General features: G+C 38.3%; 1 protein-coding gene across 1 annotated transcript in view; it reads left to right on the top strand.

The window, feature by feature from the left end:
- Positions 1 to 18,771, top strand: part of LOC122089734 (actin-related protein 4) — a 49,798-nt gene that overhangs the window by 11,201 nt on the left and 19,826 nt on the right. The window contains exons 6-12 of the mRNA XM_042659430.1: positions 5,913 to 5,973; positions 6,081 to 6,130; positions 7,110 to 7,164; positions 13,294 to 13,371; positions 13,475 to 13,528; positions 16,056 to 16,109; positions 16,192 to 16,252. Coding sequence (XP_042515364.1) covers positions 5,913 to 5,973; positions 6,081 to 6,130; positions 7,110 to 7,164; positions 13,294 to 13,371; positions 13,475 to 13,528; positions 16,056 to 16,109; positions 16,192 to 16,252 — 413 coding nt within the window. The remainder of the gene's footprint in view (positions 1 to 5,912; positions 5,974 to 6,080; positions 6,131 to 7,109; positions 7,165 to 13,293; positions 13,372 to 13,474; positions 13,529 to 16,055; positions 16,110 to 16,191; positions 16,253 to 18,771) is intronic.

Genomic DNA, 18,771 nt, shown 5'->3' with positions numbered 1-18,771 from the left:
TTGGTTTAAGCCTCAGTCTGGTTAACATCATCTTAGGTTTGGTTAGGTTGGTTGGTTTAGTTCAAGTTCTGCTATGCTTTTTAGGAAGTGAGTTTAGAGTTTTGACTTTTAAGTTTTAAGTCCTTGGTTTAAGCTCGAATTCCAAGTCGGGTTATTGGAGAGGGATGTCCAAAAGTTGTAACCTACTTTACATTTGGCCAACTATTTATGAAATGTTTGTCTTTTGCTGCTAAACTTGGTTTCTTGCATGTGAATGGTGTTAACACGTGAGTCCTTATGAGAAATTGTATTGTTCACACTGCCAATATTCTTCTCCCTGGACTCCATGTGAGCCATAGTTTGAGATTTCAGTTGTCTGTTACATTTCGGCTGCACCATTTTGGTGGTCAAATACTCAAATGATCATATTTCGGCCCAAAACTTCAGGGAAACCCAAATTAAGCATATTTAGTCATATTTGAACCTTTGGATTGTTTAAAAAGAAAATCGAAATGGCAGTTTGGTTTTGGACCCTAGGTTGATACTTTACGCTGTATGTTTCAGTATCCTTTCTCTTCTATAACATATTCTATACGTAATTTAATACTAGAAACATAGCGTTTAATAAAAGCAATTGAAATATGTATTAAGAATGGTGAAAAACTATTTAATAGTACACAAACTTCAAAAAGTGTCATCATAGACAAATCCTTAGTGCCTACACCCACGATTTTATGAATGAAGATTGATTTGGCTTTGTGCCCTAGTTTGCTGTGAGAAACAGTGGTGGTGAGACTCCATTGTGGTTGACAGACCAAACCATAAGTGAGTGAAGGGCATTGGTCATATCCCCCTTATTCCTCACTTCTTCTCCCTTCCTAATTTTTTTCTATTTTATCATTTCTATAATCCCTGTTCTGTGAGGCATCAATATTTGCTATGTCAATGCCCTTGTTGCTGCTCAAAGAGTTGAAGTATTTATTTCATCAAGTCAGTATCAAGAGCAAAGACTCTGGCATTCGTCCTAGACCTGCAGCACCATTCTGTGAAGTTATTTGCAGTGCCCAGTACTGCAGATGCGCACCCATGGATAGATCTATACCCATTTGGGTATCCAGACAGAGATGAACCGAATCCATATTTGAGTTTTTTGGTCTAGTAGGAATTTAGTAGTTATTTTATTTGGGAGAATAATATCTTTACTTTAGTTTATTCAGTTTATTTTAGGAAGTTGAGTACGCAGGAGTTAGAGTCCGTTTTAGAGCTTGTTTCGTTTTATGAATTGCTTCATAGTTTAGGCTAGCTTTGATTTCAATTGGTTTCCAATTTTAGCTTTTATTTACCCTATATATTGGTTGTAACCGATGGACAAAATCAGAGAATGAAAAGATGAATTGAGTTGGGTGTTTGTGAAGCCTGTGGACGTGTGTGCGATCCTCCTTCCCCCCTGGATTCCTCCCTCTCCCCTTCATCTTTGAGCGTCTCAGGGATTTCTTCCCTTCCCCTACTGGCCCTCCATCAACTTGGTATTAGAGCCGAAGGATCCTCTCCGTTGTACTCTTTTCCTTCCATTTTCTACCCGTTCTTTGTTTTGGTTTTTTGCCGAGAACTGAGTTCCAACAAAAAAAAAAAAAATCTCTTACCCATTGTCCCCAACCCCAACCCCACCACTGACCTTCGAGAGACCCCTCCCCCCTCATCCTAGGGTGCTGCCAACAGAAAAAAAGAAAAAAAGAAAACAAAAGCCAAACCAGAACCAACCCTTCCTTTGATTCCTTGCAGATCAACCTCCATCGACCCTTTATTTTCCCAAAATCTCAATCGAAACCCCCTCTTGCTAGGGTTCTTGTAGGGGAAAAAAAGGAGCGTTTTCTCCCAAGCCCACCACCCTCTTCAACCCTCGGCCTTAATTTAAAAAAGGGAAAAAAAAAAAAAAAAAAAAGAGCCCGTACCTGGTTAGACACTTGCACCACTGGTCATTGAAGCCTCCGCCATCCTGAAGCCTCCCTCCGTTATCACATATTGGCACTTTCATCGGTCTTCTTGTTGAAGATCAGTTCCTCTGTTGAGTGTTCCATTGGTTGTCGAAGATCCTTGGATTTCTGCCACTGCTTGCCATAGCCAGAAGATGACCACTTCTGTCAATAACTTCCTCTATTGATTTTTGTTCTGTCTCTAAGAGGGAGACCCCTTGGCCCTTCTGTCTGTTAGAAGCACCACCTTTTCCCCCACAATTTCCTTTTCGTTTTGTTTTTTCTTTTGACTTTCCAGTATTGACCCTCTATTCTTCCATTATTCCTAGTTATCCTTCTTTTTCCCTTGTTTCCAATTTTACCCCTTCCTTCATCCGTTATATAACCTTGTGTTTCTAATTAAATTTCTGATATCACATTACTGTCACTCACTTGGAAATCTGAGCTAATTACCATTCTGCCATCCTCCTTAACAGTTTCATATAATTACTGTTTTGCCACTAAACCTTACCTTAAGTGTTCTATTGCCATAGTGGGCTTAAAATGCTTTCAATTGCAAGTATGGCCATTGAATCTTTTGTGTTCAAATTCAGAATTCGATTGTCCAATGGAAAACTTGCTACTTTGTTGATTGACAAGAGGCAACACAACAATTTTGTCTTGTGATCTGTGGTAAATATGTTGTCAAAGACCCAATTAGATCATCATTGAGTCAGAGGATGATGTATTCGTTGAGTTCTCTGTTTCCCAATATTTTGACGGTGCGTTTTGTGAAGTGTTTGATTTCCTTCAGTACATTATTAAATTGGGTCAAGGTTGGTTAGAAGAACCACAGGACCCTCTTGGTCGTGACAAAAATTTGTGCACCATCCAACCTTTCCACATGCATAAGAAATTTGTTCTTCATGGATCGATCGACTCAAAGAATGTGATACCAACAATGCAACCAGGGAACGAATCGAATGAGTCAACACAAGAGGAAGACCGTCCAGTTGTAGAACCAGTAACGACACCGAAAAATGAGAAGCTTGTGACTCAAGTAATGATGGACTTCAGCACAACACCTCCCCATTATGAGTTTGTTCTCCCCTATGATTTCTTGGACCTGAATGCTTCCCCAAAACTTCATATCTTTGATTTTGTTCATGTTATGGACAAGAAGCATTTCACCCCGCTTGTGAGCAGTTATTGTTACCCTTCTACAAAACTCGTGGACGAGTTTTTCTCAACATCGGGGGGAATTGATGCAGATACACACCCATGTGATCCATACCCATTTGGGTATCCAGATAGAGATGAACTGGATCCATAGTTGAGGTTTTTGTCTAGTAGGAATTTAGTAGTTATTTTATTTAGGAGAATGATATCTTTACTTTGGATTATTCTGTTTTTTAGGAAATTGAGTACGTAGGAGCTAGAGTCGGTTTAGAGCTTGTGTCCTTTTATGAATTGCTTCCTAGTTTAGGCTAGCTTCTATTTCAGTTGGTTTCTAATTTTATCTTTTATTTTCCCTATATATTGGTTTAAGTGTTTAACCGATGGACAAAATCAAATAATGAAAAGATGAATTAAGTTGAGTGTTTGTGAAGCCTGCGGGTATGTGTGCGATTCTCCTCCCCTCCCCTCCCCTCCCCTCCCCTCCCCTTTCTTTGTGCAATTCCTCTCTCTCCCCTGCAACTCTGTGAATCTCAAGAATTTCTTCCCTTCCCTTACCGGCCCTCCATCACCTAGCAACTCCTATTTTGGCTGACATAATCAGTTAATATTTTGAGAGTGTTGTCTCACCTTTGGGACGTCCATAAGTCCATTCAATATCAGCTTCAGCTCCATCCACTGGCTGGATTTCCTTCTAGTGTGCGAGTGATTATTTCTCTCTTAGTTTCTAATTTCAGGTCTAGGGTGTGTTTTTATTGATTGGTCCTATCGGCTTGGGCTGTAATCCTTAATGTTTAGTAACTGCCACCTATTTTCTGGTTGGACTTATATCTCTTAACTCGGCCATCAGTTGATGGTAGTATTTCCGAGTTATCTCCTTTGCCTAAGGCCTACATCTGATTCAAGTTTGAGGGTATTCTATCCTATGGTTTGTGAGATTTCCTTAGGTGCTATTTCTTAAATTCCAACAACAACAACAACCATAACCTTATTCCAACTAAATGGGGTTGGCTACATGGATCCGATATTGAAATTAGAAAATAAAGAAGCCCAAAAGAGAGGTTAAAATGAAGAAAATTGAGATAAGAGAAGAAGGTAAAGCAGTAGAGAAAGACGCATCATGGGAACATCCCCTATAAGTGGTCGGCAACTTGGGTCCTTGTCCTCCACCAAAATCTATCCGAAGTCATACTAGAATCGAGCCCTACCCTATGCATATCTTTTCAAACCACTTTGTCAATAATCATCTTAGGCCTATTCCTACCTTTTTCGGCTCCCTCCAAATAAATCTGGTCACTCTTCCTTACTAGGGCATCCATAGGTCTTCGTTGAACATGGCCATACCACCTCAACCGGCTCTCACAGAGCTTATATTGGATTGGTGGAACCCCCAAATCATTTCTAATACAATCATTCCTTACCCCATCTCTCCTGGTCTTCCCGCACAGCCCTCTCATCATTCTCATCTCTGCTACACTCAGTTTATTTAAAGTAATCTTCTTGATTGCCCAACACTCCGCTACATACATCATTGCTGGTCGAATAACTATCTTGTAAAATTTTTCCTTGAGTTTAATAGGCACTCTTTTGTCATATAGCACTCCCGATACACCTTGCCATTTCATCCACCCAACTTTAATGTTGTGGGCAACATCATCATCTATATCTCCCACTTTGTCAATGATGGATTGTAGGTATTTAAAATATTCACTCTGGGGTAGTTCCTATTCCCCGAGTTTCACCACCCCCTCCCCTCCACTAGATTGACTGAAGGGGCACATCATATATTTGGTCTTCGTCCTGTTTATCCTAAAACCTTTTGATTCCAACTTGATCTCTGTAGCTCCAGTTTAGTATTAATTCCATCCACGGTTTCATCTATCAAGAACAATATCATCAGCAAATAGCATACACCATGGAACCGAGTCTTCCATAGTTACTCATTTCTTTAACTTGCTGTAACTATTAATCCACATACTGGATTAGCATCTTATTTGGGGAATTGTACTGTTTCTGTAGCAATACACATGTCCTGATTTTAAGTCTAATCCAATTCCCGTTATTACCTATATTACTGTAACACCTTAGCCGGCATTCCTACTTGTGGATTAAGAATATTACTTGCTGTATAGTGAGTCGAGTCCTATTATTGGGGTTCTAGATGATTTGAAGGTTGGCTTTGTTTTAGCTGGTTCTTACCGAAAACTAGAAGTGAGAGGGTAGATGTTCAAGGTTTACTCTTTTTTATCCCCCCCGCTGGGTCCCATCTAAAAGTCATCCGTGATTTGAATGGAGAAAAATGTGTACCATATGGGATATAGGATCTACTGAGTATTATTGTGGTTGAATTCCTAATACTTATTTCTTACCTCGACAAGGTTTTCATTTGACCTGTTTTCGATTGGAAATTGCGAATGTCAAATATCTGGGTTCTCTAGGTATTGATTATTCAGAAAATTTAAATGATTTTCAAAGCGTCAATCCTGGTTAATGTTTGATGATTTAGTGGAGGACTAGTTATTGGGAGGAGGTCAGTTCATGACCTGATTCCTTCAGCCCTTATTATTAATTCAGGATCACATGTCATGGATCAATTATCTCCTCAAGTTCACAATGTCTATCTAATTCATATTCCTTAGAAAGTTGTGATCATTCAATTGCTTGCTTTCCCCATTTATATTACTGGATTATTATTTTGATTGGACTTTAATCCTTTTTCTTGCTTAATTGAGAGCCTCAGTTGGTTTGTGTCCTAGTGTTCTCTTACTGGGTTGGATCTAACTTTATTCCTAAAATTGTGAACAGGACAGCTGAGCTTATGTTTGAAAGATACAAAGTGCCTGCATTGTTTTTGGCCAAGAATGCTGTATGCTTTAGCCATCTTAGCCCGGCCTTTTTTTTTTTTTTTTAATTTATTTTGGTTTCATGCTTTTATTATTCTTATCATTTTGGTAATTTTATTTCTTGATGTAGGTTCTGACATCTTTTGCATCCGGTCGTGCTACCTCTTTGGTTGTCGATAGGTGGGTTTGATGTATTCGTTGAGTTCTTGTTTTGGATTTTCCTTAATGTATCTTCTCTCATTTCCATTTCTTTGGTGACCTGTAAGCATCCACATGTTATGTACTTTTCTGTATCTTATCGTTGTGAGCAGCCACTGCATCAATTAGTACATTATGTCTCTTACGTTACAGCCTTATGTGCATGTCATGATGATAGATTGCAGAATGAAGTCAAAACATTCCATTCCTTGCTGTATATTTGTCCTGTGCCATCAAAAGTGAGATCACATCTAAACACAAGCAACAACTCCTCCCTTTAACACTTGTTCTGATAAAAGCGGTATCTGCCACAGGCATGCTCCTGAGAAAATACTAGAAGTGCTTCCTTTCCCCTTTTGTTATTTTACTGCTACAACAACAACAACAAAAAACTAGGCCTTATACCAACTTAATGAGGTCGGCTACATGGATCCAAACATAAAAAGTAAGGAAAACTTGATTCTAAAACAGAGAATTGGGGGGTTGGGGGGAAGAGATGGAAAAAAAAGATGAAAATAGAAATATATGAGAAATGAAAAATGGAACACGACAAATGAAAGATGAATGCAATATGAAAAGTAAGTGGTGAAAGATGAAAGTAAGAGGAAAGAGACACAACCAACAAGTCAGGAGAATCTAAATTAAACTTGTCTGCGGTAAATAGCTAACTACTCATTGGCTTGTTGCAATTATTTTTCTTTTTTGGATACATGTTGCAATTAATTGGTGGTAAATCTGGTTAAGTGGTTATTTGAATATGCAGCCCTAGAGGTGTATTTGTGTAGTAAACCTTGGAATTTTGTTCTGTGTTGATTATCAATCATCATATCTTTCAATTTGGGACATTATAAATTTTATTCATAAAAAAAATCATTCTATTTGGGTCTGCATTGCGGGTTTAAGTTCTGTTATTTATTTCAAAGATGGCACCATCTAACTATAGCATGCATTACCTGTTCAGTGGTGGTGGATCTACTACTGTCGCACCTGTACACGATGGCTATGTACTGCAAAAGGTATTCCCCTACTTTGCCTTTATTAATTAAAAAAAAAAAAAAAAAGGGAAGACAAAAAAGAAAAAGAAATGCATTCATTTAATGCTTTTGATGAATTGAAGTTGAGCTGTTTCTCTACTTTGCTGTGCTTGTAGTTGCAACCCTCAGCCTAGGTGATTTGTAGCTCATCCGGTTATTGCTCCATTCTCTTCTTTATCGTTCTCTGCCTCTGTGATGTAGGACATGATCCCAACCCTTTAATATAGCTTGTTCTTTGGGTCTTAGATCTGAATTTTATTATGTGGAGTAATGTAATAATATAGTTCTAATACCGTAGGATAATATTTAATTAATAGCAGTCTTATTGTGGTGCCTAGTGGTAAATATGGATTTAGGTGCTTGAAGGTTTTATTGATTTGGTAAGTGATGGGGCTATAAGTTTGTTCTTTTATTGAGTAAAAGCTTTATTGTTTTTTTCTAATTTTAGGATAAGTCAATTTAGGAAATAAGAGTCATTAGTAGAGTCTGTTTCTTTCTGTTTTGGCCTATATATATGTAACCTCCCCATGATTTATGGTGAATAGAATGAATTGAATTTTTGTTTTGGGATATTGGTTGTTGCCAATGGTGTTTTCTCTCTCTCTATTTGATTCGAGATCAGATGTGGCTCCACATCTAACCGTCAGATCGGAGATCTCTTCCTTTCCATTAGTGGGTTCATTACTCGGTGGCAAACCATATCCGTTGTCTCTGATCCAATCTGAATCATTCTACTCTCTATTTTCTTGGCATGGCTGGGGCCTTTTCTCCCGTACTTTATAAATTAAAAACCTTGTAACCACACTTGTAACCTGCTGAATCAGACCCTAGTCGGCCCCATTCAAACCATGCTCAATTGTAGTGAATTGTGCTATTTCCTACACATTTCTTATTTTCTGGTATTGCATCATAGTTGTCACGGCGCCAAGGCGAACCAAGGCTGTGGAGAGCTGCCTAAGCGATTAGGTAATAAGTCGCCGCCTTAAGGCGAACAAGTGTTATTTTTTTATTTTCCCTCTTTTCTAACATTATTTAATATGCTACATATACCTTGTATCATAAAAAATCATCATTAAGCCAAATCAAGTCATAAAAAATCAACATTAAGCCACATTAAATCATAAAAAATCAACATTAAGTCATAAAAAATCAACATTTAGAGAAATGCTCTTGTTCTATAATTAGTTTGACTGGTCAAATAATTTTATTTTTACATGAGACTTTTTGTATTGGGTATAACACAAAACCAACTTTCCAACAAATCTAAGATTACTTAAAACTGAGTTGTTAAATTGTAATGACAAAGTTATGTTCTGGTCAAACTTATTTTAAAGTACGAAATTGCTGTTAAAATCGCCTGAATGAAATTAATTTTATGGACATCAAAGCAAAATATTTTTTTACTGGACTTTTGGTTTTTATGTTTCATCATGATAAGATTTATGAAAAATTCAGAATTGAGAAAAACCCAAGCATTTGAAAGTTGAATATCGCCCCTACAACCAAAAATTTAGTTTTGTTCTTGGACAGGGGGTTGACTTTTTATACTTATGGAATTTGATTTTCAAACTGTTTTATTGGATTCAAAAAAGGGATATTTGCTTATTTATGAATAATATATGGACCTCGCACATGCGGGAGCCTCGTGCACTGGGTACACCTTTTTTTTATATTATATATTTGCATAAATAAGCCCCAAAACATAAGGCAACAATCGCCTAGGCCCCTGGTAAACTGCCTTGACAACTATTGCATAACCAAGGTTTAAAGTATTGATCTTGGTTGATGTGTCGGGAGGGAGGTTTTAAGAGACATCTTGGAGGGACGCTAAGAAACATAAGACACCCTAAAAATACATTGGGAACTGCTTAAGAAATGCATGGGTATGCGTAGGATTCCTGTAAATATTGTTTTGAAGCTTAATATATTATAAATACGTTGTAATTAGGTTTGACCACGGGATGTTACGTGGCAGGATGGAATATATGCCACGTGGCAGATCAGTTTGTGTCCAAATTGTGTACAAGTGTGCTCCATGATACCCTTTTGAATTCAATCAGAGTCATGTGGTAGTGTAAAACTTTGAAGATCCGTTACATTTGGAAAATCAGATGGATGGCTAAAAATATAAGGGAATGATGCCAATATATGGGCGATAAAAAATTGACACGTAACGAATCTATGCCATTGGGGGCCTAGGCACTGTCTTATGCATTAAGCCGTTCCTATATGATAGATTTATAGTTCATCAAGCACTCTCCTTAAAATGATTCCATTATAGTAATCCTTAGTGCGGGTGTGTAGTTCATCAAAGACTCTCCTTAATAAATAAAGTATTGTTTTAGAACTTTTCCTTTACCATTCAATGAACCCAACCCTCTGTCCTCGTCTCTCTTGCCTCTGCCACTCCTCCTCCTTTTGTGGCAGTGGCTGCTGCAGCTACCCAAAAAAAATTGTCAAAAAAAGTATTTGAAAAAAAAAAAAAAAAAGATTTGTAAGTTTACCTGTTTTTTGCCAAATCGGTGTTGACCTGAAATTCTTGCAATTGGATGCAAGATTTCAACTTATAATCACTCCAACAGAATTGTTTAATCATTTCTCAAGCTCAAATTGAGCATAAAAAATAGCAAAATTTGTACCATGGAACTCTTGGTGCAGTCTGCAGAAACCTTTTTATTTTTACTTTTTTTTTTATTTTGTATTGTTAATTTTCTTATTGGTAACCTTGAAGTCCAATACGTATCAAGACTTAATACACTGTACATGACACAATCCATTATGGGCCGGTTGACCTATGCAAACCTCATATCCTGTTCCTCTTATGTTGGTCAAAACCACCATTTCATAACCCTAATTCCACTTTATAATCCTAATTTTCACCGTTTGAGAATTTGGAATGAAACTGCAGCTTTTCTTATCCTTCTAATCTTAGCCAAATTCGTTACTTGAGTAGTTTGCTGTTTGTTTTCCACTCCTTGGTTCTTAAGTCCAGTTTGGTCTGCTACTTGCTATATATCAAACCATTAAGGAGATCAATGTGCGAGTTGTTAAGGTTCTTATTAATGTTGGATACATATTGCTGTCTATACAATTTCCTTGTAGCATGTAATAATAAGAGCTCCTTTGATGTAAGGTTGGTTCACACTAGGTAAACAACCCCAATGATAATAGAAACTCCACCACCAATTCAGATCTGATCACAGAGCAGAGAACCAAAGGGGGGAAACACAAGGTCTAGAATAGGGCTGAAATAGAAAGTCACAAATTAGAGTGGTTTAGGAACTCGACACCTGTGCAATAGTGGGTCTTGGATAGACCTTAATAACCCCCAAAGTGGCTCTCAAACAAGGCTACAGCAGTGCAGCAATATCATAGAAAAACCCTGCGGCTTCCACAGGGGACCTCCAAAGGTCCTGCTGTGCTGGTCGAAGGTGCCTCCTAGCCCAAGGAACAAAACACTGAAAGGGTTTTCAATTTTGGCTTGGGGTTGAAGAGATCTGGTCCTGGTTGATCAGCTTCAAAAACCCTGACAAGAGTGGATTAATCTCTTGTTCTACAGCAGGTCTTCAAGCAAGGCTTGTGGATGTGCTTCAAGTAGACTTCAAAAAACCCTCAGATAACACTCTCACAGCCGCAAACAAAGAAGAAATAAAGAAGACGAAGAAGAGAAGGATGGAGTTGGATAGATGTGGGTGAGATAATGGCTATCTTAGCCTGGGGTAATGTAGAAGTAGGTTACAAGTAAAACTACCCCCAACAGATTACACCCCAAACGAGACTCAAACTGACTTGAAACAATAAAAAATAGAATAAAGAGAACAAAAGGAATGAAACCAGAAATAATCCCCACAAGTGCAAAGCAAAACAACCCAAACAAGAGGAGAGAGAATGACCTGCTCAGGGGTATAGAGAGAGAGAGACCTGCGGCTGGGGCTGGGGAGCTCAGAATGAGCTGCCCTTCTGGTTGATGGTAGGTCCCGGTAAGGGTACAAAAACCCCCAAATATCAAAGATTTCTGACGGCTGGTTTGTAAGATACTCCAGTTCTTGATTTCAGACCTAAGAGAGAGAAGAAACCCAAGAATCGCAGGACCAGCAGCTGGCAGCTTCAGATGGCCTTCTAAAGGGGATCGAGAGGTCCGCTTGGAGGGTAGAACAGACCCTCAAATGGTCTTGCAGATCCAAGCTCAGGTGTGGGCAGTAGGGGAGATCGATTGGTTTCAAGAATGGGGACTTCTTGATGGTCGATCTTAGCAGTCCAAGTATAAACAGGTCTTATTTCTCTGGAGTTGATATTGATAGTTGCAGAAAACAGTGAACAGAAATAGGAAATTGAATGCAGAAAATAAGAAGGAAGACAAGCGGAAAGTGGGGGAGGAGTGGCTATCTCAGCCCGGGCTTCTCACCCACTGCTCTCCCGGCTGTTCTAAGCAATTGACTGCAATTTTCTTTATTCAAATCTGACAATTGAGAGCACATTAGCTCCTCTATATATAAAGGGCAGAACTAGCTATAAGCAGCCATTATATAATAGGAGTTGGACTCCAAATAGGACTAGATTAGAACCCCAATTGGAGTAGGTAAGTAGGTAACTAACTAGTCATTAATTAATAGCCACTAATGGGCATGTTATAATCGATGCACCCAATGGGCCTTATTAATTAACTAATAACGTAATAACATAAGTGTCTAATCAATGGGCCCAATGGGCCCTTATTAATAACAACTAAAACCCACATTTAAGTGGGGGTCGATTGAGGCTTCTTGGACTGGGCTTTCCTTCTGCGATAGCCTAGTCCAAATTGTGCATCTACATCATGGGGCTTTCACCCACAGCTATCTCAGGAATTGGACCGACGATGGCTGCAAAAATTATCAGGCTTTCATTAATTGTAAAAGTGTTACAATGATCTCTCTTAAATAGACGAGGCACAACCTTACAAATTAGAAATAACCAAATAGGAAACTAACATAAACTGGAAACTGGTGGCTTTTGGCAATTAACTATGACTTGTACTCTAAGCAACATAAGAGACAATACTAGGGACTTTTAGAAGACTAACTTGACTTAGCCAACTTGTAGTTTGACTGGTAAAACACACAAAAGACAACCCAGCTGTGTGGAGATCGCAGGACACTCTTTGGAAGCTTCTGGACAGCAGATGCTATGCTGGTTCGATGTCATCTTGGAGGATCTTCTAGAAGACCATAATATGATCAAATCATAGGCATAATATGGGGCTGCTATGCTGGTTTGATAGCTGCAAAGGTGGACCAGCATAGGACCAAAATTGGGGGCCCGCAAGGCTTGCTCGATCAGCCCAAAGGCTGGCCGGGCTAGCTGGCTTTCTAACTCCTTCTATTGTGTAGGCTAGCATGGGTGCCTACATCGTCCTTTCTCAGTTGCTAGGCTTACAGGATTGTAGAGGTTGAAGAGGTCATCCTCTTATTATACATTCTTTAATGGATGCATATTTTTGGACAAGAATTTAATTATTCTTATTGCTTTGCTTTTTGTTCACCTGAGTACTTTTACCATGCATAATTCACCTTTTTTTACTTTTCTATGTTGTTTTTATGAAATATTATTTACGTGGCATAACAGTTCCAGAATGTTATGTTATTATTGAATGGACGATCCACCTTGTCAACCTGTATGACTGTGCTCCATCATCTATTCTTATGTTAAAATTTTTGTTGGATTGGAGGTTGACAGGTGATCCTTTCTTCTTATCCCTTTTCACATGCTTATCCTTCCAGTTGAATGAACTTCCAAGGTGTCGATCCCTGATCGTATATTAGTGATCTGAATTATTCTGAAACTCTGTATAAACATCTAAATCTTACATAAACACATGCTACTTGCATGATAAGATCGAAACAACCCAAAGAAAAAGTAGTTCCAATTGAAAACCAACACTTCTCACAATGCTATTTTCGAGCTTCAGTTTCGTAGACAGACAATGCTTTATGACTTACATTCCCATCTTTTGTGGCAAAAGTCTTCCAAAACATTTCTCAGCATATGTTATGTATTATTATTATTTTTTTTTAATATTTTATTTTTCAATCCACATCTCTGCCTTAAACATGGTTGATTGGGTGATACTAGGCTTTGTTAACATCTCCTATTGGGGGGGAATTCCTTACTGAGTGTATGATGAAAAGCTTAGAAAGCAAAGGCATCATGGTAAGTTACTCCTAAATTGAATTTTCATGGAAAGATAATTTGAAGTTTCGAAGTATTTATGTTACTGCTATAAATTTATTTTTTTCTGGGGGTGGTTTTGCAGATGAAGCCTAGATATTCTTTTAAAAGAAAAGAAATTAGGCCTGGTGAATTTCAGGTAATATACTTTTTAATTGTTGGGAATATCTTCCTTTCTGTTGCTTCTTCTGTCAAACTTTGATGTCAGCATTGTTAAGAAATACAGTATTTATTCCGGACTTCCGGTATACCTGGTGATGAGTAGCCTGATTATTATGGTAGGTATGGTGTTATTTATGCATGCTTTCCTTGATGTTACAACATGCTCAAAAAATAAATGACTTCGTCGTATTCTTTCCGTACTTCTTCCAGGGTAATGTATTTTGAGTGATGGTTTCATAGTGGATGCCAATCTTTGTTCAGCACGAGTTTTAAGAATAAAAGTTGTAGGGAATTGTTTTGGGAGCTCAAATCTGATCCAGGTTTTGTGTTACTTGATTCTTTGATGCCCTTATGCATCTGAGGCTCTTCGACTGAAATTATAGGTGGAGTTTTCTTCCTCTTGAGGGAAAAAGCAACTTTATCTAAAGTCCTTTATCTTATTACCCTGAAATGGGACTTATGAAAACTAGACATATTTTCAGGGGGCATCAATGGTAGATTGCATGTGAGCTTTGTCTCTTGTACTCATGTTTTTCTTATTTTTAATTTCTCTATTTTCTATATTTTTTGGTAATGTTTTCTGTTTTCCGATAGAAGCAAGAAAAAATGTAAGCAGCTGAACTACATTATAAATCTCATACAATCTATGTTGATCAAAACGTTTGATCACAAACTATTTTTCTATTACTCTCTGTTTACTGGTCCCGTTGGCCTTTCTGATTCTATCACTGCAGATCTCAAGGCATCCATCCAGGGCCTGGACTTGCTTTATCCAATGTCTGAATAAGTTCTGTCATTGGTTGGGACTCCAATGCCGTGATTGGATTGTTGTAAACTGTGTATGGTGGACTATTGGGATATCTACATTTTACTAGGGTAACCAAATCTTTATTTGTGCGAGCGAACTTTTTCTTTTCGTAGAGATCGCAGTTGGTGAGTGTTATTGCAGATGAGCTTGCTATGTAGGGGGTGGATAGAAACATTTTGTCTGTTGGCTCTTTCCCTATTGTGTAATTCCTTTGTGGTTTCCTAGGGGTCTCTCAAGGCTTTGTTGGTGTACAGTACCACCTTTTTTACCCTTGCCTCTCTCTCTCTCTCATCTATCAGAAGAAAAACATTTTTGCCACAAAATCATGGTTTTAAGTATCTCCGATACCGATACGATACCCTCCGATACGTATCTTAAATTTAGTCGGCCGATACGATACACACCGATATGATACATTGAATTTTTTAAATCATTTCGTATCGATATATATCCTACAATACATACCGATATGCATCAATACACTACTAATACACATCGATACGATACGACATGCCTCGATACGACTCTATGAAAAATATAAAATTGAGGTAAAATGTACGTTTCGGTATATATTGGTACGTATCGGTGAGTATCGGTATGTATCGATCGGTACGTATCGGTATATCTTAGCACGTATCGGTGAGTATCTATATATATATTGGTACGTATCGGTGAGTATCGATACGTATCGGCGCTACGGTCATATAATGGCCAATATGGGTAATTTTTCAGAAAAAAACGATTTTTTGAAGGGTTTTTGTTCCAAAGTTGCCGTCAGCCATATTTCTCTCTAACTAAAGTGGAAATCAAGGTTGGGAACAAGGATTTTACATTTATGGGACAACTATAGACCTTGAATTCTTAGTACGATACCCTCAATTTAGTGTTTATGCATAATACATGTTATCAATTGCTTTTTTTAACAAATTCTTTATCCAAAAGTGTTTAAAAAAATGTTTCCTATCCATTTATGTGTGTATCTTTAGCGTATCTTAGTGTATCTCCGATACGATACAATACCCTCCAATACGTATCTTAATTTTGGCCGACCGATACGGCGATTGATACTGATACTTTAATCCTTGCACAAAATAAATGGTCAAAGGTTAGAAGCAAGATGCAGTGTGAGAAATGATGACTTCCCTGCAACTATCCATACACACCGATATGTACACATATATGATGAAATGGGTTGAAATCTTCCTTAATTTTGGTCGTGCAATAAATGGGGTCTAATATGGGTGGAGAAATTCCCTCCACTGGTGACTACTGGATATTTTTCATTGTCAATGCCTCCTTGATCATGTTTCCTCTTTAATTATTGTTATTGCACCTACAACCTATTCGTATTTTACATATTTATTTATATTTTATAAGATGCCAGTGTGTGTTTTGACATGAGTGAGTGCTTCTTAATTCCTTTTCTTCTTTTAGGCTATGTTTGGTAACCAAGAAAAGAAAATAGTACAAAAGACATAATAAGACAAAAAACGAATGATTACACAATGATTTCTTATGTGTCTATCTTTCTCTTAAAATTCAAAATTTTTTGAATTATTTTCTTTTCTTGGTTACCAAACATAGCTTTATTCTCTTTGATACTGCTCTTATATTCATGTATGCTGTTTTTTCATATTATAATGCTCATTTTTCACCTCTTTTGACTGTTTGCTCTCTCTTTCCCTGAATTTTAAAGACAGTAGATCTTGATTTTCCAAATACAACAGAAAGTTACAAGCTCTACTGTCAGGTATTTGATCTCTTGAACCGAATATTCCTTCATGTGCTGTGATACCTTGCTGTTACTGCCTCTAACTCTCCTCTTGTTACAGAGGGCAATCGCTAGTGATATCAAGGAATGTGTATGCCGGGCTCCAGATACTCCATATGATGGTTTGTGTTTCTTATAACCTACATATTATTACCTTCTCCTCTTGAAATCATGAACTTCTTTTACTGCTGCCTTCTTGTGTCTCATTTTTTTTCCATTTCTTGCCCAGAATATCTATCCATTAATGATTCTCCCCCCCTTTTTTTGGTTGTTTCCTTGTGACATACCTAGTATATACTACTCAACTGAGTCCAAAAGAATGCATTAGTAAAATTTGGCATCGTTCTTGTGCATTGGTATGATATTTATTTCATTGTAGAATATTTAAAGCTCCTCATTTGGTAATCAATTATGTCTTAGCTTAACTGGAAGATCATGTATTTTTCCTCCATTCTCTGGTACTCTTGGGCCTCCCCCCCCCCCCCCTTTTTTTTTTCCTTATGTGCTTCTGTTCATGTGGGATGTAATTTTGAGTGCTCAAGGAATGTTTTATTTAATAGGAGGTTGTCTTATAGGAATCTAATAGGAATGCTCTAGGAATTTTGATTGCCAAACTACTGACCTTCGAGATTTGCACATGAAATAAGAAGAATAGAATGCCAAAACTGTTTGTGGCAGTGGGAGCCAGCATGGCAATTGGTTTGGCGGATGTCATGGAAAAACTTCGTTGTTATCTGACCTAGGTGTTGTGTAGGGAACTCTTATTCGTTGTTGAAGATGGACGTCAGGGTCTAGGGCCTTGATGGAGGTCCAGTCGGAGAAAGGAAGAATCCCTGAAATGGGTCTGAGTTGCAGGGGAGAGAGGAATCACAAAAAGAAAGTGGGAGGTGGGAGGTGGGAGGTGGGAGGTGGGAGGTGGGAGGTGGGAGTGGGGAGGGGGGAAGGGGGGGTGGGAAGAGAAATCACACACCAGCCCCCAGGCTCACAAACACAAAACTCAATTCATTCCACATCTTCAATCTCTGTCCAATACGTGGTTACAATCATATAAATAGGAAAACAAAAGACTCTAACAAGGAAAATAAATCCTATAAGGAAACTAGTTCAATAAGGAAACATGGAAACCAACTCTTAAGTCCTATGTACTCTACTTCCTAAAATAAACAGAATAAAATAAAGTAAAGATATTATTCCTAAATAAAATAAGCTACTAAATCCTACTAGACCAAGGACTCAAATATGGATCTGGTTCATCTCTGTCTGGATACTCAAATGGGTTTGGATCGGTCCAAGGCTGTGCACCTATATCAGGGCTGCTCATTGTTGTGGGTTTGTTATCTCTTATTTGTTGAGGATGACCCTATTCTCATGTTTGTTTGTTCTTGCCTTGCTGGTCTCACCTAAAATTTTTCCCCCCTCGACCACCTTGGTTTGCCTAGGCATTGTGAGGCCCGTGACAACTATGTTATGGTTGTTTACCCAACCCTCCCATATAAGAGAAAAAAAATAACCCTTCTCCCTTGTGATTGCTGCTAAGGTCTTGTTTTCGGTACATAAAATTTGTCCATCTTTTTAACTAAGCATATTCATGAACCTCCCCTTCACAACTGCAATGGTTACTTCAGAGTAATACTCATCTTCTTAAATCTGACGTAAACATCTCTTTGTAGCTTTCACATTATGAATTCTGAATTTTATCGGTTTAGCCAATATGATTTCTTTTATGCTGCATTTGGGATGTAAATATTTGGGGATAGCAATTGCGATGTCAAGCCTAGGTCCAATATCACGCTTTTGGGTTCCCTGAAATCATGGATATTCTGATGTCAGACTATTTACCAAGGTGATCATTCCCAGTAGGATCCATCATAAACACCAACAAGGCTTAGAGTAGATCAGATTCAACAGTAAGAACAGATCTGAAAATAGATTCAGTTTTAGGTCGAAACTTGGGAAATTCGTGTCTCACCCAATAGGGCTCCATTGGCTTTGAAATTTGGACCGATTGTAGAATCTAAGTAGACAAACAAACCTCAAAATTCGATTAAATTTGGCTGGACGAATTGAGAGATCTGGTGATTGTATGAAGAAGGTAACTTTTCGCAATTTCGATGTCTTGAGATTGCATCCTCCAATGATCTTCAAATTTGGATCTAAGGTTTTTCATATGATGTCTAATATCCTTCAAAAGCTGAGCCTCAGTGGACGGCTGGCTAGGGAATTATGCCCACGGAATGCAAAAGGAAACATTCTTGACAGTCTGCAGGAACAGAAACTACAGGCCTTGGTTGGCCTTTGAATCCTGGTCGAACCTCGCTCCTAGGGTCCTCACTATAAACCTAAATTCCTGCAGCAATCAGAGTTTAGATCTGGCAGATATGGCCTTCGCAATTCCTTCTCAGAAATAGGACTCAATCTGGACAGCAGGGGTGTGTTTGATCTCTGCGATGTTTCTGTTATTGACTCTCACTGTTACTGCAATGAAATAGAAAAGAAAGAAGGAATAATGATAGGGAATCCCCCGGGGGGGGGGGGGGAAGAATGGGAGATAGGGATGGCTATCTCAGCCTGAGCTTCTCATTCTCAACTCTCACAGTTGATGAGCAAAACTCTCTCAGGTCAAGACAGTAAGCATAGCTCA

Source organism: Macadamia integrifolia, chromosome 9 (genome assembly GCF_013358625.1).
Source record: "Macadamia integrifolia cultivar HAES 741 chromosome 9, SCU_Mint_v3, whole genome shotgun sequence".
NCBI lineage: Eukaryota > Viridiplantae > Streptophyta > Magnoliopsida > Proteales > Proteaceae > Macadamia > Macadamia integrifolia.
This window is presented reverse-complemented; position numbering and strand designations above follow the sequence as displayed.